The sequence below is a fragment of the Kryptolebias marmoratus genome, linkage group LG20, assembly GCF_001649575.2.
Source record: "Kryptolebias marmoratus isolate JLee-2015 linkage group LG20, ASM164957v2, whole genome shotgun sequence".
Classification (NCBI taxonomy): Eukaryota; Metazoa; Chordata; class Actinopteri; order Cyprinodontiformes; family Rivulidae; genus Kryptolebias; species Kryptolebias marmoratus.
In genome coordinates this window covers 8787632-8813586 of record NC_051449.1, presented here as the reverse complement: position 1 = coordinate 8813586, position 25955 = coordinate 8787632, and the positions used below count along the sequence as shown (strand labels likewise).

At 39.1% G+C, this 25955-nt stretch overlaps 2 protein-coding genes across 22 annotated transcripts in view; both read left to right on the top strand.

Moving 5' to 3' along the window:
- obscnb (obscurin, cytoskeletal calmodulin and titin-interacting RhoGEF b) overlaps positions 1-25955 on the top strand; it is a 51664-nt gene that overhangs the window by 7161 nt on the left and 18548 nt on the right. For 5 of the 21 annotated variants that reach the window (XM_017425979.3, XM_017425975.3, XM_017425967.3 and 2 more), the window contains exons 3-45: positions 848-1117; positions 1263-1523; positions 1623-1928; positions 2024-2290; positions 2400-2506; positions 3149-3317; positions 3469-3744; positions 3860-4141; positions 4488-4763; positions 4844-5119; positions 5236-5517; positions 5823-6071; positions 6258-6527; positions 6614-6886; positions 6972-7238; positions 7316-7585; positions 7680-7946; positions 8122-8388; positions 8476-8588; positions 8688-8841; positions 8932-9093; positions 9209-9313; positions 10027-10293; positions 10842-11111; positions 11203-11469; positions 11609-11875; positions 12050-12316; positions 12397-12666; positions 13183-13452; positions 13629-13895; positions 14400-14666; positions 14818-15084; positions 15392-15658; positions 15870-16136; positions 16353-16619; positions 16824-17090; positions 17809-17883; positions 18413-18487; positions 18850-18945; positions 19551-19622; positions 20196-20288; positions 24640-24906; positions 25583-25861. In XM_017425979.3, the coding sequence (XP_017281468.1) occupies positions 848-1117; positions 1263-1523; positions 1623-1928; positions 2024-2290; positions 2400-2506; positions 3149-3317; positions 3469-3744; positions 3860-4141; positions 4488-4763; positions 4844-5119; positions 5236-5517; positions 5823-6071; positions 6258-6527; positions 6614-6886; positions 6972-7238; positions 7316-7585; positions 7680-7946; positions 8122-8388; positions 8476-8588; positions 8688-8841; positions 8932-9093; positions 9209-9313; positions 10027-10293; positions 10842-11111; positions 11203-11469; positions 11609-11875; positions 12050-12316; positions 12397-12666; positions 13183-13452; positions 13629-13895; positions 14400-14666; positions 14818-15084; positions 15392-15658; positions 15870-16136; positions 16353-16619; positions 16824-17090; positions 17809-17883; positions 18413-18487; positions 18850-18945; positions 19551-19622; positions 20196-20288; positions 24640-24906; positions 25583-25861 (9873 nt within the window). The remainder of the gene's footprint in view (positions 1-847; positions 1118-1262; positions 1524-1622; positions 1929-2023; positions 2291-2399; positions 2507-3148; positions 3318-3468; positions 3745-3859; positions 4142-4487; positions 4764-4843; positions 5120-5235; positions 5518-5822; positions 6072-6257; positions 6528-6613; positions 6887-6971; positions 7239-7315; positions 7586-7679; positions 7947-8121; positions 8389-8475; positions 8589-8687; positions 8842-8931; positions 9094-9208; positions 9314-10026; positions 10294-10841; positions 11112-11202; positions 11470-11608; positions 11876-12049; positions 12317-12396; positions 12667-13182; positions 13453-13628; positions 13896-14399; positions 14667-14817; positions 15085-15391; positions 15659-15869; positions 16137-16352; positions 16620-16823; positions 17091-17808; positions 17884-18412; positions 18488-18849; positions 18946-19550; positions 19623-20195; positions 20289-24639; positions 24907-25582; positions 25862-25955) is intronic. The other 16 variants (XM_017425968.3, XM_017425977.3, XM_017425976.3 and 13 more) reach the window with 16 other exon arrangements.
- On the top strand, positions 20297-23676 carry LOC108241670 (obscurin-like). The gene is made up of 2 exons (XM_037981889.1): positions 20297-22630; positions 22880-23676. The coding sequence occupies exons 1-2, from the start codon at positions 22390-22392 to the stop codon at positions 23212-23214; spliced, it is 576 nt and encodes a 191-aa protein (XP_037837817.1). The 5' UTR covers positions 20297-22389; the 3' UTR covers positions 23215-23676.

The window sequence follows — 25955 nt, the reverse complement described above, 5'->3', positions numbered from 1 at the left end:
CTAATCATTACTCCACAGGTGTTCCAGTTTCCACTGATGAGACCATCTAGTACTTAAGCAGCAGGCTGAGATCAGATCTTCGCTGGAGCATCGAACCTACTGGGTTAGATTCTCCGCCTCAGCGTCTAACCTTGACTCTTGCTCCCAGTGTTAACTACGTTCTCTGTTTTTGCCTACGTCCTAGGTTTTTGCCACGTCACGACCACGAGAACTAAGGACTACTTACCTGGGATCACTCTGATACTTACCTTACTGGAACTGGCTCGTCACTCCTGGAACTCTGGGAACCGCTCCTCCTCTCTTCGGCGCTGTATTCACTTCCTGGATCTGTAAGCAAACAAAGAAACATTACTGGCACCACCTAGCAATTATCCTGGATCAAGACTTGTACCCGAGACTCACCCAGCTCTCCTTCTCTTGCAGACTCCTCCGGATACCGCCCACTGTACATAGCTTTCACTTTGTAAATAAATTCACTTACCGTTATCTTCGTCTCCGTGTTTTGGTCTTGGTTTCGCTCTCTCTGGACAGAATCCCCTGAGTTATGACACAGGCAAGATGGCTCTCATAAAGCCATGAAAACAAAAACAATTCGCAAAACATTTTGTAACATTAATTTCACTGCTTTTAAATACATTGTAATTATTACATAACTTGCACTTTTTTTCTGTTTTCTGTTATCCAGAGACAAATCTACCTTTTAACGTTCTACTTGTTACTGCTGAAATTTCACTGAAGTCTCATGCAGAAGCTGCAGTTTACAGCAGATAAATTATCATATTAAAATAAAACAAAACAATTCATATTGTTATGTATATGAAGATTGTGCTATTTTTTTCTGCGTCAGAGCCCAAATTGCCTTTCAAGAGGAAGCTGCGGGATGTGGAGGTCCAAGAGAAGTCCTCGGCCTTGCTCATGTGCGAGGTGCCTTATATCGCCACACAGGCCAGCTGGTTCATGGAGGAAACACGTCTGGAGCAAAACAGCAAATATCGCATGGAGGAGGATGGCACCCTGCGCAGTCTGACCATACACAACGTCACCACTAATGATGATGGTGTTTACATCTGTGAGATGAAAGAGGGCAGCCGCACTGTGGCTGAGCTCACAGTCCTTGGTATAAACTTTTTTTTTCATGCTTCCTTTTAGTGGTTAAACAATTTGTAAGCATATTTCACAAAGCATTTTTACACTGTAACTATTACTGCAAAATTTCTGACTTAAAAATGTTGCTATATAACGCTTTTACCCCCATTTCCCAGGTAATATCACCAAGAAGCTCCCTCGGAGGACAGTAGTTCCTGTCAGTGACACTGTCATCTTCTGCGTTGAGCTGGAACATCTGAGCTCAGATGCCTACTGGACCCGCAATGGCGAGAAGTTGAAGGAAGATGCTCGTATTTCCATTGCCTGTGTGCTTAGACAGTACACACTCACAATTAAAGACTGCCAAGCAGATGATTCAGGAGAAATAGCCTTTGTGGCTGGCGACTGCAAGACTTCCACAAGATTCACTGTTACTGGTTAGTCAGATCATTTCAAAAACTTTTGGAGTCATCCTAACAAAAGATAGGTTTTCAGTTTTCAGCTGAAAATATTAATTGTCACTTTTTCCACTCCAGCTGCACGAAAGCTTCCACCCGATCCCCCAGTCAATGCTGTGGTGCAGAACAAGACAGACTCTTCTATCACTATTCAGTGGTCTCCTCCTGACAGCGATCGCCCTGTTCCCATCAAAGGGTACATTGTGGAGAGAAGGAAGGTTGGTGCTTCTACATGGCAGAGGTGCAATGCTGGAGAAACCCTTGTTTCAACAGAGATCACCATCTGTAACTTTGCTGAGGAAGCTAGCTATCAGTTCCGAATCTCTGCCATGAATGACTTTGGGCAGAGTCCCTATCTGGATGTACCTGGAAGCTTTTATCTTGGTAAGACCCAGATACTTTTATTCATATCTATTTTTTTTGGTTTATCTTTTTTTTAATGTCTTGTTTATGTCTTTTTTTCTTTTTTGTCTATTTAGAACCCACTGCAGAAATCAAGAAAGGCCTAATAAACAGCACTGCAGTATCCGATGAGGAGTTCTCTATCTCCTTAGAGCTGTCTGCTGTTTGCTCGGGCTTCTGGTCCCTCAATGGGCGCCTCCTGCGCAGTGGAGCTGACTACCTCATCACCAGGTCAAAGACCACGCACACACTGCTCATCCGTGTCGTGACCATGGAAATGAATGGTGCTGAAATCAAATTTGTTGGCGGAGGTTCACAGAGCAGCTGCACCCTGTCTGTGAAGGGTATAGTCTTAATTTTTTTTATTATCTATTCTTTGTTAAAAATTTGTTATGCCTAATTTAATGTGAGACAAACAAATTATTGTGTCTGAGCATGAAACTGTATTTTTAGCCCCTTCTGTTAGGTTCACCAACAAGTCAGATCATGCAGAAGTTGTGACCTGCAGTGCCCAAGACACCGCTCAGCTGACTGTTGAGGTGTCAGATTATGACGCACAGGTTTGTGTCAGAATCATATTTCTTACTCATTGTTTTGGTTTCAGATTCTGTTAACATATCTGAACTTTGAAAAGATGCAAGTTTGAAAAGAGCATCACTTCCTTAGCCTGTCAAATATTATCCTTCAGGGGAATTTCAGTACTACTTACAGCTGCCAAGGAATGACTTTAAAACATTTTCTGCTTTTTATTTATTTATTAATTTTGCAATGATGCAAATAATTTATCAGTCAACTTCCAAATACACCCTTCAGCTTCAGCTTCTTGATAAACTGTGAGCAGTTTCAGCCTCCAGAAAAACAACTGAAAATCAAGCTTCAAAATGACTGATCACAAACATTTGGCTGTCATGGTGGCTCCAGTATTTATTCACAGTATTTTGCAAGCAACCTTTAATGGCACTGTCTGTCGAACCGCTTGTTCAGTAAAGGTTCTCCAAGGTTGGTCCAGTGTTTTGCACTTTTAACAAAAGTCGTTGCACAATTTCGCAGCCCATAACCATAACTCCTTATTTATAGAGTTAAGCTGTTATAAAAATTTTAGTATACTTGTTTTTTTACCCTTAAAAATCTAAGAGACATCATATCAGATAATGACTTTTTTATTTATATTTTATTAAACTTTTCTGTATTTATTTCTCCAGGTGATTTGGATGAAGAATGGGCGGGAGCTGAAAATGGGCAAGAAGTATGAATATGTGTTACAAGATCGCAAGAGGATCCTGATGGTACACAATGTTACGGAGGAAGATGTGGGCATTTATGAGTGTTCTTTAGCCGATGACAGGATGGCTATTCAGCTTGCTCTTAAAGGTATATACATTAAAGTTACAACTAATACTTACTTTTTCAAAGTTGAAATAATAAAAATAATAACAATAATTGTATCCCCAAAAAATACACAGTGTTTGCTTTCACAAATAATAAATTTACTGGTCCCCATTTCATATACTTTTTTTCTTAGATGAACCTGCCAAATTTATAAATAAAGCCAGAGGTCCCATGGGATTATCGTCATCTCTCAAAGGAGATCTTGAGCTGAGCTGTGAGGTGTCTCTAGCGAGCGCTGTTGTTGTGTGGAAAAAGGATAAAGTAGAGATCAATGAGGACCAAAGAACTACTATTATCTCCAAAGGGACTCAAAGGAAGCTCATCATTAAGAGTGCCAAGAAAACTGATGAAGGATATTATTCCTGTGAGACAGCAGGTGATAAAGTCACATTCCATGTCAAGATAAAAGGTAAGACTGTATGGTAATTTTTAGCAGACATAGGCTTGACTTCTAAGTTATGTGGCTGTTAGAAACTTATAGTAAACTTTGATTATTAATATATATATTTTTTTTTAATTCTTAGAAACACAAGCAGTAGCTGCATTCTCCAACAAAGAGTCAGTTCAGAAGGAGGTCAAAGCCATCCTCTCGCAGAAAGCAAGTCTAAGCTGCGACGTGTCTGATGGTAAGACAGAGGTGAAATGGTATAAAGATGGCAAGTTGTTGGAGTCGAGTAGGAGGATATACTCAGAAGCAAAGGGCACTAGTTGTCAGCTGGTGATTGAAAAGGTGGAGAAGAGTGATGCTGGAAAGTACGCCTGTGAGGCTGGAGGAGATAAGCTGCTCTTCAAGATATTTGTGTCCGGTAGGACTGCTTGATTGGTTCATTTGCAATTTTATGTCTGCCTGTAAGTTTCCAGTTGAATTCACACTCAGTAAAAGTTCAGAGAAGGTTTCATTTAACCATATGTGGACTTTTACAACCCTGTTCAAAAAAAGGTAACAATATATACAATGAAAAATAAACAGAATTCCTCAATATGGAAAATATAGATTATGTTGGGGAGAAAAACACAATATTTACTCACTTTTTTTTCTTGCTAAGTTCCTGAAAACATTTAGGATTCTGATCATATGTTTGTCTGTTGGTCATCAGGGATTTTAGTCCTTGCTCTTAACAGCTGTGTATTTGTCACTGACTTTAATTTCAGAGGCTCAGTCAGCCTTCTGCAACAAGGAGTTCATTCAGAGGGAAGTGAAAGCTACTCTCTCCCAGAAAGCCGTCTTGAGCTGTGAGGTAGCTGACACTAAAACCGAGGTAAAATGGTACAAGGATGGCAAGCTTCTGACATCCAGCAAAACGATCCATACTGAATCAAAAGGCAAGAGTCGCCAGCTGGTGATTGACAGCGTGGAGCAGAAAGATGTTGGAGATTACATCTGCGAGGCTGGATCTGAGAAGTTGGCTTTTAAAATCCAAGTGGCAGGTAAGAGTGTTGTGTGTATATGTTTATTACCTTTATATAAGAAGTATTTGATATTTTCTCTGTGATGACTCATTCGTCAGAGGCCCAGTCAGTGTTCTTTAACAAGGAGGCTGTTCAGAACGAGGTGAAAGGCACTGTGTCCCAGAAGGCCACGCTTAGCTGTGAGGTTTCTGATTCCAAGATAGAGGTGAAATGGTACAAAGATGGCAAGCTCCTAATGTTCAATAAAGCAATACATGCAGAGTCAAAGGGTAAAAGTCACCTGCTGGTGATAGATAATCTGGAGAAGAAGGATGCTGGAGAATACATCTGTGAGGCAGGGACTGAAAAGCTGATCTTCAAACTTCAGGTGTCAGGTAGAATCAGCAACTAAACTCACCTGTTTTTCTGTTTTCTTGACTAGTACACTTGACTGGGAATGTAGTTGCTGACAGAAAAAAAAAACACTGTTGTTTTTTCATGGTCTCTACAGACGCACAAGTCCAGTCTGCCTTCTTCAAAAAGGAGTCTGTTCAAAAGGAGGTCAAAGCCTCACAATACCAGAAAGCTACTCTGAGCTGTGAGGTTGCTGATGCCAAGACGGGGGTGAAATGGTACAAGGATGGCAAGCTGCTGTCATCCAGCAAGATAATCCACGCGGAATCTAGGGCCAAGAGCCGCCAGCTGGTGATAGAGAGTGTTGAGAAAAAAGACGCTGGAGAGTACATCTGTGAGGCTGGATCTGAGAAGCTGGCCTTTAAGTTACATGTTGAAGGTAAAGGAGGATACTATCTGTTCAAAAACAAACAAACAAACAACAACACTTGTAAAATAATTGTCATTGGTTGGTCCATTAAGCATTAAATTCTATCATGTAAACAATAACAGTTTATCTGTCATCTGGTATATAATGGTTGTAAATACTATATTCAAAGAAACTAAAAAACACACAAAAAAACTTCAACTACATTTTAAATGCTATATTCTACTTTTTAAACATGTTTCAGTAAACCAATGCAATGGAGAAATGTTTTCCCTTTCCTTTCCTTTTCCAACTCAAATCTGCCTTCTTCAACAAAGAGTCTGTCCAAAAAGACATAAAAGCCAATCTGTCCCAGAAAGCCATCCTGAGCTGTGAGGTTGCTGATGCCAAGGCAGAGGTGAAATGGTACAAGGATGGCAAGCTGCTGACATCTAGCAAGCTAATACATACTGAGTCAAAAGGCAAGAGCCGCCAGCTGCTGATAGAGAGCGTTGAGAAGAAAGACGCTGGAGAGTATACCTGTGAGGCTGGATCTGAGAAGCTGGCCTTTAAGTTACATGTTGAAGGTAGGAAGGAGAAGACACTGCTTTATTTTTCTACAGTATACAAATACGCCAAAACTGTTGTGTTAAACAGTATTTTTTCTAGTATATTCCATTATTTTAATTTATCTGTCGAATCTGTTCTTCGCCATTATCTAATTGTTTAAGCTTTACTAAAATGATTAGGTGATTTTCTTATCTGCTTTTCAGAACCTCCCTCTGGTAACAAGGAATCAGTCAAGAGGGACGTGAAAGCATCTCTCTCTCAAAAAGCCACTCTGAGTTCAGAGGTTTCAGAATCCAAAACAGAGGTGAAGTCGTACAAAGATGAAAAACTTGTGACCTCCAGCAAGGCAGCCCAAATGGAGTCAAAGGGCAAGACTCGGGAAGTGGTGATAGAGAAACTGGAGAAGAAGGAGGCTAAAGAATACACTTGTGAAGCTGGAAGTGAGAAACTGGCAATCAAACCGCAGCCAACAGGTAAAATTGTATTTCAATATGTTTAATTTTTCCAGTGGAGTTATTATTCTATGCACAATGCAGTTAAAGAAAGTCCTTCTTTGTAGATGTAGCCATCAAGTTCAAGAAGAAGCTTGTCAAGGACACATGTATTGTTGAAGCAAGTGAAAACATTGTTTTAGCCACTGAGTTGAGCACAGAGAGTGGTCATGTCAAGTGGTTAAGAGATGGCGTGGAGCTGAAGGAAAGCAGCAAGTATGAAATGAAAAAAGATGGCCTTTCTTGTACTCTGATTGTGAAATCTGCAGAAAACAAAGATGGTGGAACATACTCTTGTCAAACTCCTGATGACAAAATGGAGTTCAAAGTTCAAGTTAAAGGTAGCTCAAAGAATAGTCAATTATCAACTTTGTTTAGCATGAACCTTTGAAAATGTTTGATTGGAAACTCATTTTGTCATTTCAGAATCAGCTTTGAAGTTTGTTGTTCCTTTGAAATCTGCCTCAGTGGAGTTGGGAGGCACACTTTGCCTGGTTTGTGAGCTAAATCAAGCCTCAGGGGATGTTGTCTGGCAACATAAAGGCTGTGAGATTAAACCTGGAAGCAGGCACTGCGTCAAAGCAGATGGTGCTAAGCGTGTTCTTACAGTAACAGGCATGACGAAGGAAGATGAAGGCGAATACAGCTGCGTATGTAAAAGTGACAAGACATCTGCTAAAGTAACCTCAAAAGGTAACTGACTAATTGAAAGTAAAGAGAGATAGTTTAATACTTTAAACTTACTTTAATATAAACTTAATTTCTTTCAGCCCCAAGACTCGTACGGTTGACCACCAAACTAAATAACGTAGCTGCAATGGAAGGAAAAGACGCCATTTTCAAGATTGCTGTGACCCCAGCCGACGTCAGCGTTAAGTGGTTCCACAACAGTATACCCATCACTGCTGGGCCCAAGTACAAAACTGAGCACGGAGGTGGAAGTTTCTTGCTTACCATCACCTCGGTCACACCGAAGGATGCGGGGGAGATCAGTGTGGATGCAGAAGGCAAAAGTTGTAAAGCTGCCCTGCAAGTTCAACGTAAGAATTAAAGCTTATGTTGAAATATCTGTGTTACTTATGCTGCAACTTCCAAAACATTTTTTTTTACTATAATTCATTGTGCCTCTTTCAGGCGAACCTGTGACGTTTAAGAAAAAGCTGGAAAACCTGACTGCCGAGGAGGACAATGAGGCAAAACTAGCAGTGGAGCTCAGTAAGGCTTCAAGTGAAGTCAAGTGGATGAAAAACAGTGTGGTGCTGCAGCCTACAGGAAACATAGAGATACGAGTTGATGGAGCCAAGCAATATCTGGTCTTCAAGAGAGTAACTTATGCCGATCGTGGCATATACTCTTGTGAGACCCTGGATGACAAAACTCAGGCCAAGCTCACTGTTGAGAGTAAGACGATACACATTTAACATATTTACAAGGCAGAATAAAAGATGCATATTGTAGTTACAACATACCAGTCAGCTAAAGATACATATATAACTGGACGGTTTTATCATTTAAGTCACAGCACTTTCAGCTTATTCTTGCATGTTAATTTCAAACTTTTTATCTCCCCCTTCAGTGAAAAAGATTCAGCTAATGAAAGGTCTAACAGAAACCAAAGCACATGAAACAGAAACAGTAACCCTCGAGGTGGAGCTCAGTCAGGCGGATGTTGAAGGTTCGTGGACCAGAGACGGGGCCAAGTTAAAGTCCGGGTTGAGCTGCCGCATCACAACGCTGGGAAAGAAGCACAACCTGACTCTGTCCAATCTCAAGAGGGAAGATGCCGGATTGATTTCCTTCCAAGCAGAGGGAGTCCATACCTCAGCCAGACTGATTGTAGCAGGTAAATTCTGCTGCTTCTTAGTCCTTTCAGTGTCTCTGCTGGTCACAATCATAGACACATTTAGACTTAAATGTCTCGTTTTTACAGAACCTCCTGCTATGATTTCAAAACCCATGATGGACATCAATGTTCCTGAGAAGGAGAAGGTTACTTTTGAATGTGAAGTGTCTAGAACCAATGCAGACGTAAAATGGTTTAAGGTAAAAAGTTACTGTTTCAGTCAATGTCAGCAAATTAAAATGATGTGATTTAAAATGTGTAGTACATACGTAGCCTTCTAAAATATAATGAACCTGCAGGGTGATGTTGAGCTGAAGCCAGGGAAGAACTTTGGCATTCATTCCTTGGGCCATAAGCGGACTTTAGTTATCCACAAATGCACACCTGAAGATGGAGGCACTTACATCTGTCGCACTACTGATGATAACACCTCTGCTAAGCTCATTGTTCAAGGTAATTGTTACGTTACAAACCGAACAAACCAGTCAGGGTCCATCCAAGAAGCTGTTGTAATAAAATGTATTCTTATCATTGTTGCTGCAGCCAGAGAAATCAAGATTATTAAGAAGCTGGAGGATGTTGAAGTGATGGAGAAGGAGAGTGCTTCATTCGTTTGTGAAATCTCACATGATGATGTGGATTGCCTCTGGTACAAAGGAACTACCAAACTCAAAGTCAGTGAGAACATCAAGATGAGGCAGGAGGGTAAGGCTCCTGGGAAAAGGTTAAATAACTGTTTATTTGAACACTGCTATAGCTTGTTATTTTGATTTACAAATATATATATTTTTTTCAATACAAGCTTTCTATGTTATTTCAGGCAGAAGATTTGTACTGCTGTTTAAGTCTGTTACTCCTGAAGATATGGGTGAGATTAAATTTACAGTTGAAAAAGCTTCGTCAACTGCAAAACTTAAAGTGAAAGGTAAGCATTTTTTTTGTTATATGCTGAAAATTACACATTTTATACTTTATGTATTGCTGCATGGAATTAGTAACAATTGTGTTCTAATGTTAAGTGGGGTTGCAAATGCATTATCACCACAGCTGTCAGAATGTTGCAAATAGTCATTGTAACCTGAACATTTTAAACCTGATTTATTTCTTAATGTTAATGTTTTATTTATTATAAAATTATTCTCAGACTTAACATTTTGGCACCAATAGTTGGTTAAATATGAACTCTTACACTGGAATTTAATTTATTTGTTCAACATTCTGCATCATTCTGACAGCATTAAGTGTGATATGATTGCAATCAAATTGCAGTTTGCAGTGACATTATTTCTCATTGAGGCCTGATGGCAGATCAGTTACATTTCAACGACAGCAAAGCTTAGAGTTAAGGATTTGTTTCAGGGGTCATGTCATAACTTGCTTTTTCGATTGAATGAAGGTAAAATATTGCTCATTTGTTTTTAAAGATGTAATAAATAGTCCAGTAAGTCTGACCTGCTGTTCTCATTTGATTATTGATAATCTTTAAAATTATACAAGGATGATTCAATTTTGAGACTTGTTGACTTAAAAAATTTTTTCCAACATGCTTATTTATCCCAGGTTTAAAGTTGCAGTGGATTATTGGTATTAGGCACATAGTTGAAAGTTTTTATTTACTCAGTGTTATTGTTACTGTAGAGCTGCCTGTCAAGTTTGTGAAGAAACTCAGGGATAAGATAGCAATATATAAGCACCGCGTTCACCTTGAATGCCAAGTTTCATGTGCCAGTGCAAAGGTGAAGTGGTTCAAAAACAAGATGGAGATCAAACCAAGCAAAAAGTATGAGATTAAAAGTGAAGATGTGTACCGAAAGCTCACCATCAACGATGCGGACTGTGGAGATGAAGACACATATACCTGTGACGCTACTGATGACAAGACATCATGCAAACTGCTTGTGGAAGGTAATACAATGAAAGATGATAAAGATCAGTTGTAAACCCCAGTGTTTATGTAAATAGGTACAATATTGTCATAAAATAAGCCATCAGACTTCTAGTGAATGAGGCACTGATCTGATTATTGATGTGAAAAACAAATCTACTAATGGGATATATTAAATATATATTGATATATTACTTGGTCATTTTGTAACAAGCACTAAATTACTAATTTGAATCAAAGTTTTTGTCCCAAAACCTAAACAGAAATACTTAACTGTTCCTGTAGGTGAAATAATAGTTTTTAAAACTAATAATATGTAATAAACTCTCACATAAAATTGTATATGTCTTATTCATGAAAACACAAAGATGCTCACTCATGGATGATATTTTCATACAATGTTCTTTTTTCCTACCAGTGCATACAAAACAAAAATAAAATATTGAATGCTTGTTGCAGTTTTGTTTGTGTTTTAAAGGTTAAACTATTATTTTAACATCATTACCTTTATATATGAAATTTTAATATTGAACTTCACTAAACTTTGATCGATTTATGGTCCCTATAGAGCAGTCCATAAGTATTGTGCGGGAACTCAGTTCAGTCGAGGTGACAGAGCCCTTCGCAGCTGTGTTTGAAGTTGAAATCAGTATGGAACTTGTAAAACCTCCCATATGGACCTTGAGTGGAGTTGCTGTGCAAGAGAGTGCGGATGTTGAGATGGAGAAGGAAGGCACCCTTCATCGCCTCACTTTCAAAAAGACCAAAGCATCAATGACAGGACCTGTACAGTTCACTGCTGGGAAGAGCAAAACTTCCGCTCAGCTCATTGTGAAAGGTAAATGTTTTGAAATTACAAGTTTACACAACAGTTGTGGAGAAGAGCTTTTTGCCACTGTGTCCAATCATATACTATTCTGTATATTTAGAGCGTCCACTTGAGATTGCAGAGCCCATTAAAGATGTAAAAGCAAAGGAAAAAAGCTCTGCAACAATCGCTTGCAAATTTTCTGCAGCACCCAAAGAGGTTAATTGGTTCAGAGGTCAGGTTCTTCTGTCAGCATCGGATAAATATAACATGAAACAAGATGCTACAAGGGCCCAACTTACAATTCAAAGATTGACTGAAGAGGACAGTGGAGAATATCGCTGTCAGTCAGGACCAGCTGAGACCAAAGGCACCCTTACTGTTGAAGGTACAGTATATATATTTTATTACTACTAAAAGTAATCACATTACATAATAGTTATGTAGGAATTAACTGTCACCTAGATTGCCATATTTCAACATCAAATTAAAACTGTATTGTTTTGTTTTGTATTGTTTCTATTTAGCCCGTGAAATTAAGATCACCAAGCACCTAGTTAACACGGAGGTTGATGAAGACAGCGATGCAGTCTTCGCGTGTGAGATTAACTATGCAGATGAAGAGGCACAGTGGCTTCTGAATGACAAAGTGCTCTTCACTAACGAAGTTAACACCATCACACATGAGGGAAAAGTCCACAAGCTCACACTGAAAAATTTAGCTCCCCAAGATGGAGGAACCATCATGTTTCAAGTCCGCAAAGTGAAAGAGTCTGCCACACTCAAGGTCAAAGGTGAGGGAAGCTTTTCACTATGTTTTCACTTAATGATGGGACTCAAGATCAGTGGTTACTTGAAATAATTTGCTGCTAAAAGCCACAAATGTTTAATAATTTAAACATAATCACTTTCAGGTAAGAATATGTCGTCTTGCTCAGTCAGTCATACCTTTCTCAACTGCCTTGCAGAGAAACGTGCAGTGTTCCTCAAGTCACTTGATGACATCATTGGAGAGGAGAAGGGCATGATAACTTTGCCATGTGAGGCATCCAAGCCAAGGGTGTCTCCAGTATGGAGAAAAGATGGGAAAGTCTTAAAAGCCGGAACAAAATATGAGCTCCTTCACACAGGCAAGTCTTTAGGACTGATCATCAAGGACGTCACCAAAGAGGATGCAGGAGAGTACAGTTGTGATCTTGGCACAGAAGTTTCAAAGTCAAAGGTCACTGTAAGAGGTCAGTACTTTTACAATTTAGAAAGACTTAGATTCTGTAGACACACAAATCAATAATTCACCTTGTTCTTTCTGCTGCAGAAATTGGTGTTGCTATCACAAAATGGCTGAAATCAGCTGAAGTGAATGAAGGAGACACGTGCAGCTTCGAGTGCATTCTGTCTCGTGAGAGCACAGATATGTGCTCATGGACCGTTAATGGCCAAATTGTTAAAAATGGAGGGCGCATTAAGATCTCCAGTCAAGGACGCAAGTACACGCTGACAATAAAGGATGTCACCCCAGCTGATGCTGGTGAGGTGGTCTTCAGCATTAAAGATCTATGCTCTAAAACAACATTAAAAGTTGAAGGTAAGCCATAACTTAACCTTTAAATGTCTTGTGCATTTGTGAATGTCTTTTTTTCAGGATTCTTTTGGTGTGTTAATACACTGTCGGTTCTGTTGGACCTCCTCAGATCTTTTTTTCAACTGATTCAACTTATTAGATTGGTGCGGAGTCACTGTATAGCTAAGTGAATGATCACTGTAATTAATGTGGCATTTACTTTTTTTCTGACACATAAAGCTTCACTGCTTAACAAAACCTTACATACATAAACAATTTATATAATGTCTTGAAAATTTAGTATTTAGTTGAAGCACTTTAAAATACACTTAACTGGTCTATATAACTATGTCTGATGCTAATATCTGACCAGATATCTGAAGGTTTTTTTCTGTGGAAGTGCTTTTCTTTCCAGTTACCATAATATCCAGAAACACAGTAGGTGGACCTGATGTCCTCCATTGGTCCTATATTAGTAAAGAAGCTTTGAGATCAAGAATACAAATCTTGAATTAAGTGTTTATTATTCTTTCTTCTCAGCAAAAGCTTCATCTTTATCAAAAGGGGTACAGAATATTTCTGCAGTTCAGGGCGAAGATGCTGTTTTTACCTGTGAGGTGACACAGTCTGGTTCTACTGTCAAGTGGGCCAAGGACGGCAAAGCCATCAAGAAAAGCCAGAAGTATGAGATCAGTCAGCAAGATAAGGTCATGAAGCTGAACATTCATAATGTGTCTGCTGAAGACTCTGGAGAGTACAGCTGTGAAGTTATTGGAGGTGCAACGACTAAAGCCAGGCTAGAAATAAAAGGTAAGCATGATAATTAAAAACTGTATTTCCATCTTACTGCATTTTAACATTTTGACAAGCATCTAGTAAACTTGTATATGACAACACATGATGTCAGTTTTTATAATAAAAAGCTGATAGATATCTTTGCTATATAAAAAGTTGTTGTAGCATAATCTTGACTGACTTCCTAACAGAACCACTCCATAAATTTACCAAAGTTCTTGAGGACATCCAAGCAGACGAGAAGAGCTCTGTGACCTTACAGTGTGAAACGGCACAAACCCCATCCACAGTGGTATGGCTGAAAGGCCATACGGAGCTCAAGGCTGGAGGTCGATATGAGATGTCCCAGAAGGGGAGGGTCTTAACTCTCACCATCAAACACCTGGAGGAGAAAGATACTGATATCTACACATGTGATGTGGGGACTGCCAAAAGCATGACAAAGGTGACTGTTAAAGGTGAGAAATGAAGCATGTATGAGGATGAAACTGAAAACTACGAGTTGACTTTTATCTATTCACATGTGTTCTATATATTTTATGCTTGTTTTATTTATGTATTTATTTATTTCAAATTGAGTTCTTTGTTGTATTGCTCAGAGCAAGTTTTTTGTCTTGGGATATGTGTGAATTCATGTTTATTTGTGCAGGAAGAAACAGTGACCAACAACACAATCTAATTTTTCACAGAGATCTGTGCCCACATGCATTTTATTGTTTGCACATTTGAAAACAATTTTTTCTTTCTAGTACAATAATAAAAGAGCCACGATGACCTGTTTGAGATAAACCTTTATCAACCAAACTGGACTTACATTTGAGTTTCCGAAGCTTTTGCTGTACAACTGGAACATGTTAATTGGCTCATCACTATCATCGCTAATGTTTCATTTTTGCCTTTGCAACCAAGACGAATTCAACAACCTTTTCCATATAATCAAGTCGATGTTTGTTTTACTACAGTCCTTCCAGCCAGTTTCAGTGAGAAGCTCAAAAACCAGACCAGAAACGAAGGGGAGACGGTGACACTTTGTTGTGAGGTATCAAGACCTGCAGCCAAAGTCCAGTGGATGAAAGGCTCTGAGATTCTCAAACCAGGAAAAAAGTATGACATGAAGCAAAAAGACACCTCCTGTACACTTCAAATTTTAAATCTGACGGTTGAAGATGGTGGAGAATATTCTTGTTTGTGTGGGGACCAGAAGACATCTGCTGCCTTGAAAGTTAATGGTATGGATCAATGCCATTTTTATCATTATTTTTGTGTAGCATTTTCTACAAGTGTTGAATTCCATTTGCCTGGATTATTTGATTTGGAAGATTTTTGGAAAATATGTTATTTTGTCACTGGTAAGTAATAAAAAAAACCTTGCTGATGCAGCATTGCCACCGACATTTGTACAAAAGCTGAGGAACCAGGAGGCTGAAGAGGGAGCAAGCATTGTACTGAGCTGCGAGCTCTCCAAACCTGGAGTCCCAGTGGAGTGGAGGAAAGGAACCCAGATCCTGAAGTCTGGTGAGAAGTACCAGATGAAGCAGAAGGCCTCTGTGAATGAACTCCATGTTACCAAAGCAGTGCCAGAAGACAGCAGAGACTACAGCTGTGTGTGTGGAGAGCAGAAGACTACAGCCAGGCTGAAAGTAAAGGGTAGGAGGACGATTTTTTCAAGTAGTACAGTTATTAATGTTTTTGTTTGTTTTTGGACAGTTTATCCATCCATCCATCCATCCATTTTTTTACCCGCTTCTCCTTTCGGAGTCATGGGGAGCAGGTGCCTAGGACAGTTTTTTATATGTGCAATTTAAGCTTTTATGTTGAAACATGTGACTGTCATATATGAATGTAAACTGCGAGTGTTTGTCTTGCCTTCAGTTGTGTGTTGTTTTTTTTAGTATGTTTTCATACTAAATGTCACAGAATGTTATTGACTGATTAACAACCTATTAATGTTCAGCCCAACCAGTGACCTTCAAGCAAAAACTGGTAAGTAAAGAAGCTGAAGAGGGAGCCAACATTATTCTGAGCTGTGAACTCTCTAAACCTGGAGCTCCAGTGGAGTGGAAGAAGGGAACCCAGGTCCTGAAGTCCAGTGAGAAGTACCAGATGAAGCAGGAAGCCTGTGTGAATGAACTCCATGTTACCAAAGCAGTGCCTGAAGACAGTGGAGACTACAGCTGTGTGTGTGGAGAGCAGAAAACCACAGCCAGCCTCAAGATCAAGGGTAGGAGGAGATCAGTATTTTTTTGTTTTACGTATTTATTTAAGAAGCATTTCAAATGCATGTTTGGGGCCCTTATGTTGCAAAGTCTGCCTTTCATTAAAGGCTGTAAACTGTCAGTGTTTGTCTTGTCTTCAGTTGTTGTTTGTTTGTTTGTCTTTATACCACATGTCATTGGATTCAAACGACTAATTACTAACCTATTAATGTTTAGCCCAACCAGTGACATTCAAGCAAGAGCTGATGAGTCAGGAGACTGAAGAAGGAGCCAACATCATACTGAGCTGTGAACTCTCCAAACCTGGAGCTCCAGTGGAGTGGAAGAAGGGAACCCAGGTCCTGAAGTCCAGTGAGAAGTACCAGATGAAGCAGAAGGCCTCTGTGAATGAACTCCATGTTACCAAAGCAGTGCCTGAAGACAGTGGAGACTACAGCTGTGTGTGTGGAGAGCAGAAGACCACAGCCAGCCTCAAGATCAAGGGTAAGAGGAGGATTTTTAAACACCCCGTCGTGATTTGGAACAAAGGAAAGCTTCAAGCACCTTTTCAGCTGTTATAAATTTCTTTTCAGCTTTTCCTGTAATTGTAACTTCTCTGTATTCGTGATTTTATGAGTTTTTTTTTATTTATGAAAAGTAAAGTCTGTGTCTTGATGTCATTGCATGCTGCTAGTTTCTAACCAACTAATTAACACTCAGCCCAACCAGTGACCTTCAAACAGAAGTTGAACAACCAGGAAGCTGAAGAGGGAGCCAACATCATACTGAGCTGTGAGCTCTCCAAACCTGGAGTCCCAGTAGAGTGGAAGAAGGGAACCCAGGTCCTGAAGTCCAGTGAGAAGTACCAGATGAAGCAGAAGGCCTCTGTGAATGAACTTTATATTACCAAAGCAGTGCCTGAAGACAGTGGAGACTACAGCTGTGTGTGTGGAGAGCAGAAGACCACAGCCAGCCTAAACATTAAGGGTATGGGAGATGTTTTGTTAAAAAAAATAATGTTTTCGTCTCTTTTTTTTAATTGTTTAGGACATGTTTGTTCATGTCTGAGTTTTTGCACTTTTGGAAAGTCTGTATTTTACCACAAAGTGAAATGCTTTTTATTTTAATTTCTGTTTGTCTTTTTTATGCTATGGCATGCAATTGGTAATGGATCATTAAATAAATACCCAGCCCAACCAGTGACCTTTAAACAGAAGTTGAACAGTCAGGAGGCAGAAGAAGGAGCCAACATTATTCTGAGCTGCGAGCTCTCCAAACCTGGAGTTCCAGTGGAGTGGAAGAAGGGAACCCAGGTCCTGAAGTCCAGTGAGAAGTACCAGATGAAGCAGAAGGCCTCTGTGAATGAACTCCATGTTACCAAAGCAGTGCCTGAAGACAGTGGAGACTACAGCTGTGTGTGTGGAGAGCAGAAGACCACAGCTAGCCTCAAGATCAAGGGTAGGAGGATGTGTGATTTGATTCCCTATGGCATAATGAAGTATATATATTTTTCATCACTACACTGAAAGTATTAATCACAGTTTATTTCAAATTACTTGATTTTTATTTATTTTTTGGATTGAATTAAAGAAATAATTGTCTTAAACCTGTCCTGTTGATATAGATTTTGTCTGGACTGTTGCACTTGTTTGTTTTTGTTTTTTTTTTGCTCTTGTTCATCCTGAATGTTTTTTGGGGGTTGTTTGTTTCTGTTTCTGCTTGTTTGTTCATCAATACATTGTCTGTTATGTCTGACATCATATTTATTGTATGAGGAACTTTCTTCATATGTTAGTGGAACAGCAGGTTGTTTTTGTGCTTGGATCATTTCTTGTTCCGTGTCCAGCCCTGTGGAACTTTGTATTTTCTTGTTTCAGCAGCATCAGCTTTACTTTTCTGTAACTTTTTGAAATTTGGCAGCCCTTGTTTGTTCTTGCTTGTATTTGTGTTTCGTATTTGTGTTATTATTGGTTATAACGTTGGCTATGAACATTGGATGCCAGCTTGTGTTTTGTCTTTTATTCTGACTGGACAGCAGTTAGTTGTGTCGTACTGGTTTTTGTTCTGTATAATTGCTCCTGAAATTGTTTTGTCAGGTTATATTTAGTTTTCTGTTCATAAAATAATGCAAATCAAAGAGTTCATGGTAGACTCACTTGTAAATATTTTTCCCCAGCTGTGAAACCCTCCGTTCCCCCTTCAGCTGCTAAACCAGAAACCAAGATGCAGGAGACCAAAGAAAAAATAGGAGGTATGAAGAAAAGACAGCAAGGGTGATTTTAAGATTTATGTGATGTCCATCTAAGTAATGGCCTTTGTGTTGGCAATCGACCTTTAAACTGTGCTTGCCGCATGTTTTTGCAGTTTGTGAAAGTTGCTCAAGTTAAGATTGATATATTTCTCCCAAGGTTGACATTTTTTGGTTTAAATTTCAGGTGCTTCTGCCGTGCCCTGTGTCAAATTTACTCTGTCTTGAGCAGAATTAAGCTTTGTCATCATTGCTGCATTGCAGTGCATGCTACATAGCTAGTTCACCGAGAAATAGCAAATAGGAACCCTCATGTGTAACGGATGTTATGCTAATGAGTTATAAATTATACCTCCTCTTTGTTAGAGTTTGTTTGCCTACAGAATAGTCTCTTATGCTATATATGTCAGTGTGTAACTGTAACTGTTGTTTGCCTGGAAGGTACACTTTGAATGAAACTTGCAGTTTTACTGTTTGCAACCACAATTTCTTTATCTGGTATTTTTGTACCTTGTTTGCACTTGCATTTCAGTCAAAACAGGTGACTCTTCCTCTGTAGCTGCTAAACCCACTCAGAAGAGACAGGAGATAAATGAAACAGTAGAAGGTAATATATAAAAGTGTCTTTTGCCTTGTCTTTTGTTCAGCAATATTATTAGGTGTCCTGCTGTTTTCAGGCTATATGTGTTTACTCAGAATTTTAATTTTGTCCTGACAAGCTCTGTTTCATATACCCGGTTTGTGTCACATGTTTGCTGCTTGTGCTTTTAGTGTGAAAAAGCAATCTTGTGAACTTAAACATTTGCAAATTTCTCTGCTTTTTGGCAGATTGTAGACATTAGACATTAGATTGTTGAGCTGTAGACATATTTAAACCCACAAGGTATGTTTCCTATTTTGATGAGACTTCAGTCCTTCCTGAGGCTGGTGTTTTTTGTGTGAAATTGAAATTGTTTTCAATCATTATAGCTGTGACAGTGTCAGCTACTGTGGAGGCACCTAAAGAGCAGCTTCTCAAACAGGAGATTCAGAGAGGTTCAAGAGAGCTTGAAAGGGGACATGAAGGTAACGTGATAAGCTTGCATGTATTTGTTGAATAGTGTCAATGCATCTGTTAATGCTGAAGACATTAAATATTCAGCTTGCAAAATAAGACTAGTAACATGGATGAAAAAAATAGAAAATATGTGGGAAAATGGCAGTTCAGCTTGGCTTTACTGTTTGTCCAGAAGTGTCTTACAAGGTCAGGAGCTAAAATATAAACTGGTGGTGGGTGTCCTTTTTATTGGCTTTAATCTGTTGCTTTTCACTTTGTTTTTATGCTCTGTTCTTCCTTTGTGTAAAACATTAAGTATTGTGTTCCTGGCATCTTGGCAGTAATGTTTTGGATTGTTGCTATATCCTGGATTGTTAATTTGATCTGTGAGAGGAGACAGAGGCTTTTATAGTTTCTTTTAACAAGTGTAATTGCTTCCTTTTCTCACAGACATCTCTGTGACTCTGACTGTTACTGACGTAATTGTAACTGACAGCAGAGTTGTAGGCAGGTTACGGTAAAGTGGGCATCGTTTCTGTACATACCTGTTTTCTTGGCTCTGGCAGGGTGTTTTGTTTGAGTCAGTGAACTCGTCTCTGTAAGGCTGTAAGGTTAATGTTGTGTTTTATCCCAGCTGAGAAGAAAGTTACTGAAACAGCTGTCAAACGATATGTTCAAAGCCAGGGGACCAAAGAGCCAGTACAAGGTAGAACTTCACTGATGTTTTGCATCTTGGCTTTTCATACATGGTTGTCATATTCCTCTTTGTCACTGTGTTGCCTTTTAAAAGTCTTCTTGTGCCAATACTACGTGTTTTGTTTAGCATTCATGTTTTATTTTTTTGGCTGTAGCTTGTCCTAGTTATATTTTAAATGTATGAAGTGATTTAGAAAATCTATTAGTTTTGTTCTGGCAAGGTAATAGATACATTACCTTATAATGTACCTGTCTACATTTTAGACGTTGTTGTGAAGTTTTACAAGTTCTTTGTCTTTTTTACCTACACTTTATGGACATTTGTGATTAGATCATAAAAACAGTTTTTATGCTTCAAATTTACTTGAATTGCATTACAGAATGTTGCTGTAAATGCCATGACCTTTGTCAAGTGTGTGGCGTTTGTGTGCTCTCTTGGTTTTTTTATTGCATGAAGGTTGGTTAATGGTACAGATGTTTTCTTTTTTTTTTTTGATCCTGTCAGCTGTGTCTGCTTCTGTGTATGAGTATTACATGAAGCTGGTGTTTTCCTCTGCCAAATTTCTGTGTTCAACTGTTATAGCTGTGACTTCATTAAAAACTGGAGCTCATAAAGAGGAGCTACTCAAACAGGAGATTCAGAGAAGTTCATCAGAGCTCGAAGTGGGAGCTGAAGGTAATGTGATGTGTTTGCACGGGTTTTGTTGGATACAGTGAAATTTGTCAGTGCTGTGAACATGTAAATTCAGGCTTGGAAAGAAATTCTCCACCCACTGTACTTACTGTAAAAAGATCAGTTTATTTGATTTAGCATGAGCAGACATTAAGTATTTATCAGGTAACAGTAAGGTTGTTATTATTTGTTATTATCTGCATGTGGCTGGCTGTTGTCCTCTGTGCAGAGAGCTCATCTCGAGGTTATTGCTGAGGTTTTCTTTAGTGGTACAATTCCCAGTATCTCAACATGTCAAAATACCCTTTGGGCAACACATAAACCACCAAATTGCCGTTGGTATGTTTGTGTGTGACGGTAGAGAAAATATACTGGGTATATAAAATGCAATGTTTATTTTGTAACATTAAGTGCTGAGTTAGTGGGCAGGTGGGATGTTAAGAATGCATCATAAGCACTTTAATGAACCAAAACAAATTTGGAAAAAAACTGTCTGTGAGTGTGGACCATTTACTATTTGTCAACGGGATTTAAGAATGTATTTCATCTGTTTAATACCATCCTACTTCCTTCTTATACACATAGCTGCTTTATTACTCTGTGTTTGTTGCCATATGTAAATGTTTTTGTTTTAATATGGTTCATAACTTTCTGTATTGTGTCTGAAAATGCATTTCATGTAGAAATGCACAACATTGTGTATTTGCTCATTTCCAGTATGCTTGTAGTGTTAATACCTTTTGACAAATTTTGATTGATAGCTGATGCTGACACATTTATATGGCCATCAAGCCTTTTATATATTGGAATTAGGGTGTTATTTCTATTTTTGGGCAACTGTGGCTGTAGGGGAAAACACACAGTTTAAACTTGAGTTTTTTGCAACCCTGAACAAGAAAAAGAAGGTATAGAGAAAAGATTGATAGATGATTTTTAAATGTCGGTAGAGCTGCAGGATGTAAAATGTTGATGTGTCAAGATTATGTTGCATGTTACAACCAACTGAATACCAATGAGCTAGTATTTCTCTTTCAGAGGGATACACTATATCTGCCAAAAACATATACTGTAAGGGAATTTTTATAGGCGGCCTTTAGTTTGTGAAGTCTGGCTTCACTATTGAGAACTTTTAATGTCAATTTTGCAGAGGTGATTAGATGCAACACCAGTTGTAATCTTATTTAATAAGCATTCAGGCAGGCTCATGTTTTGCCTTTTTACATTTGGACTTAATTTCACTGAATATTGAGTTGTAAGTTGCACAGTCATTCAGGTTTGGTTTTGCTGTTGAAACTCTAAGTGGAAACTGTTCCCTCACATCATCCTGGAGTCTGCACAGTGTGTTCTGTACAGTGGTTTTGTTCATTGTTGTGTTTTCAGTTTAGATTTTTGTGTGTGAAATGTATTTAGCTCAGTTAGATGTTTTTCATTAGTTATCATTCTGTAAAGTTTATTGATATGGTTTGATGGTGTTCAAGAAGGAGTAGTTCAGACTTGTGTTTAAATATTTCAAAGGCTGGTCACTCTACTGTTGTGAATGAATGCAGAAATCATCAATTACAAATCAATTGTGGATGTATGGATACATTAGAACAATAGAAGGCAAACTTTGTTATAACTTGATATAATATAAGCAAAATCATTTCAATCATTCAATCCTCAGTTGTTCCGGTCGTGTGCATCCGAGACCTGGACAGCCAAGTATGTGAGGAGGGAGGTAGCATCACTCTTCTCTGTGAGCTTTCTAAACCTGGACTCCCTGTACAGTGGAAGAAGGGAAGTGAAATCCTGAGTTGTGGAGAAAAGTACCACACCAAACAAACAGGACTGAGTTATGAGCTACAAATCCTTGATTTGACTCCTGGAGACACAGGAACATATTTGTGCTGTTCAGAGGACTTTTCTCTGAGCTCAGCATCTCTTGTAGTAAACGGTATGCACAGACCATCTATCTCATGTCATCTTCTTCCATCAAGTCTGCCAGTTCATTTCATAAAGCAGTTCTCTTCACTACAGTGCATTTTATCATTTGTGTTTCCGACTTCAGAGTGCATTAGCTATTTCTCTTTATTCTTCAGCTCTGCCAGTTTTTTTCACAAGCGAGATGGAAAGCCAGACTGCAGAAGAAGGAAGCAGCGTCACATTACACTGCGAGCTTTCAAAATCTTGTGTTCCTGTGGAGTGGAGAAAAGGAGAACTTGGCCTTTGTCCTTGTGCCAAATATGAAATTAGACAGACAGGACACCTGGCTGTACTTGTAATCCATGACGTAGACCCAGAGGATTCTGGGAGTTACATGTGTGACACTGGTGAACGTCAAAGCACTGCACAAGTTGCTGTGAAGGGTATGCGGGCTGCAACCTGTCATTTACTGTGAAAATGCTTGAGTGAATTGTTCTGTTCAAGCTCTGAAGACTTACTCAGTCTGAGTAAAAACACATAGCCAGGACCTGTATATTACTTCCACTTGTGGGTCTTTGTTTCCCTTTTCATCAACACAGTAGTTGGATTTGGGTGGAAGACTAAAACATGGATAAAATCTGTTTGTGCTGTCATTTTTCCTAAACTTGGCTCATTTCTTTAACTTTCCACAGCCAAGCCTGTCCTTTTCAAAACCAAGCTACAGAACCTTGAAATACAGGCAGGAGAAACTGCTTGTCTTCGCTGTGAAATCACAAATCCAGGAGCCAGTGTGGTTTGGAGGTGTGGTGACAAGGAGCTCACAACAAGTAGCAAGTATCATCTGAAACAGGCAGGGACTCTGGTCGAGCTTATCATCTCCAAACTGCAGGAAACTGATTCAGGAGAATACTCTTGTGATACAGGCTACCAGAAGACTTCATCTGTCCTCTCTGTGAAGGGTAGGATGTCTTTACTCAACACTTTTCTGGAGTTTCACCTTCTGATCCCTATCACCTTATCTTGTTGATATCTTCTCACAAAGCAACATCTGGGCATGACATTTATAAACGAATGATTTGAAATCATTTTAGAGATTTTATTTTTTTAAATTGCACTTTAATGAGTGAAACTTCCTTTCTAACTTTGTGCACTACCTAACAACACCTCCGGTTATTCTCACACTTTCAACATTGAGCTTGAACACTTGTCTCACCATTCGTTGTCTTTTTTCTTCTTCACAAGTGTTAACACACTAGACTCCTTTTTTTCTTGATCCCATTGCAGCAGCTTAGTAGAAATGTGCGCCACTTCAACTTGATAAACTCCTTGCTGCTGTTATGATTTTGTCAAACAGCTGTTGAGGTTAACATACTGAAGTTCTTGGAGAGCTGCGTTGTAAACGAGGGCGAAGATGTCCACTTTGAGTGTCACCTTTCTCACGAGGAGACACAGGTCCAGTGGAAACTCCAGGACGTCCCGCTGCAGAACAACGAAATGAACCTGATCAAATGTGAGGGTCACGTGCACAGCCTCACACTTAGAGGTGTCACAGCAGCTGACTCTGGAACTATCACTTTTACTGTTGGAAACCACACTTCCACTGCTTCTCTCACTGTCAGAGGTAAGGGGGACAGGAAGTGTTTTGTTTCACGGGGTGAGAATGAGTATTTGCTTCAACAGTACTTTTGTACTTCTGCTCATTTGTTCCCTGTCTATTTTCTTCTTGTGGAACACATCCCAGTTAAATTCTAAAGAGTTATTGAAGACATAATTGTTTTCTTTTTACCAAGAACGCCATTTTCCATTTCATATTCGTGGAATGTCTGTTCTTTCAGGCTGACCTCGTTTTCCCCCACTACGTGCTTGTTCAGCCCTTTTTCAAATCAGACTGTTTAAAACATCTATCTAACACCTTTCAGTTTAGTAATAAAATGACATATTAGTGCTGTTGATAAATATGTTTCTTTGCAACATGCAACACTTTTTCTTCAAATAATTTTGCGCAGAAAGTTTATTTGATGTTTAACTTGCTGCTATGGTTTAAATTTGTTGTATTTTTTGCCTTCAGGCAATGACATACTCACCATATAGTACGTATCACTACGTTTCTGAAGTGACACCTCTAAAGATTAGGTTCCATGTCTGACTTTCCCTTTTTACGTCAAGCCACCTGTATTTTGTCTAAATGATTTGAAATTTATGACTTATTGTCTCTTGTCATACTTGATGGCTGGTTGATTGTAGTTAAAATGCTGTCTGAAGAGCTTTTTTTTCATGTTTCGTTTTAAATGTCTTGATGTCATGCAGTTGTTAAAATATGTTGCGCTGTTCGTATAAATAACGTTGCCTTTGCTTACAGTGTTTTTTTTTTTTTTGTGGAGACCAAGTTCACCTCTTAAACTTAACTACACTTTATAAATGACCCATCCTAATAAACTGGTCTCTCTGGCAGCGGCACCAATAACCTTCAAGAAGGAGCTGGAAAGTCAAGAAGCGAGAGCAGGAGGTGAGGCCACACTGTCCTGTGAAATGTCCAGCCCTGACTGCAAGGTGACCTGGTGGAAGGGCTCGACTGTACTCTCTCAGGGCGAGAAGTACACCATGCAGCAGAAAGCTACCGCTCACAGCCTCATTATACACAAGCTAATCGTGGGGGATAGTGGTGAATATACCTGCAATACGGGAGACAGAAAGAGCACTGCTACCCTGACTGTAAAAGGTAACAGAGCACATCTTCATCGTCCACCTGTCTTTCTCTTTAATTAAGTTCATTTTGGAAACTAGCTCATGAGAAAGCTCCAGGTAAAAATGATATCTCTCAATCAACATTTAATCATCTTAAATTCCATAGTTGGAGTAAAAAACAGCATTACAAGATGATATTCACAGGAATTTATCGGATTTTGGCCTCAATGCTGTGTGATGGAAGTCAGCATTTATAACTTACATCAGTACTTCGTATATGAAACATCAACATTTGTTGATTTTTAAGTATTGTCAATAAATTGATTGCTTCCTTGAGAAATTACGTCAGGTCAAAGGTGGTATTTACTATTTTTTAATAACTAATTACTTTTTCTTGATAAATAATTGCAAAGTGTAATATACCATGTTTTGTTCATCTGAGGTTGTATTTGCCTAATCTTAAGGACTAAATTATTTTGTAATATACTGACACAAAAATCTTTCCATAAAAAAGGAGGTAATTTTTTTAAAGTACTACTTACATAGATATATTTAATCCTTCTAAAATTAGTGATATTTTTTATCAGCAAATGTGTTCCATTACCTGAGGAACTCCTAAAATTAAACTCTTGCCTATGAAGAAAACTTCATAGTGACACCTTTCAGAGCATCGGCTCAGATCTGACTTCTGACCTCCCATTCACTCTCAGAGCATGTGCGCATCGTCCGAGAGCTCAGCGACGTTACTGTGACCACCGGCCAGGACGCCGTCTTTGAGGTTGAGCTGTCACACGTGGACGTCACTAATAAAGAATGGTGGCTCAGTGACAACCTTCTTCAAAATAATGATCTGAATCAAATGAGCAGTCAAGGCAGAGTGCACCGACTTGTTCTGAAGATGGTCACCTCTGATGATTCGGGAGATGTTGCCTTTGTCGTGGGAGACGAGAAGAGTGTGGCTTTTCTTCTGGTCGAGGAGAAACCCAAAGGTAAAGAAGATGACATGGTCATTAGGAAGTTTTAATCCTTAGATTCTTCTCCATCAGCAACTTGACAGCTTTTTAGAAAATCATCATCGTCGTT

Excerpts from the sequence above, each read along its gene's own strand:
- LOC108241670 (XM_037981889.1), top strand. The coding sequence starts at position 22,390 with ATGGAAAGCCAGACTGCAGAAGAAGGAAGCAGCGTCACATTACACTGC. Across the intron at positions 22,631-22,879 it reads TGCACAAGTTGCTGTGAAGG|CCAAGCCTGTCCTTTTCAAA; the intron begins GTATGCGGGCTG and ends AACTTTCCACAG.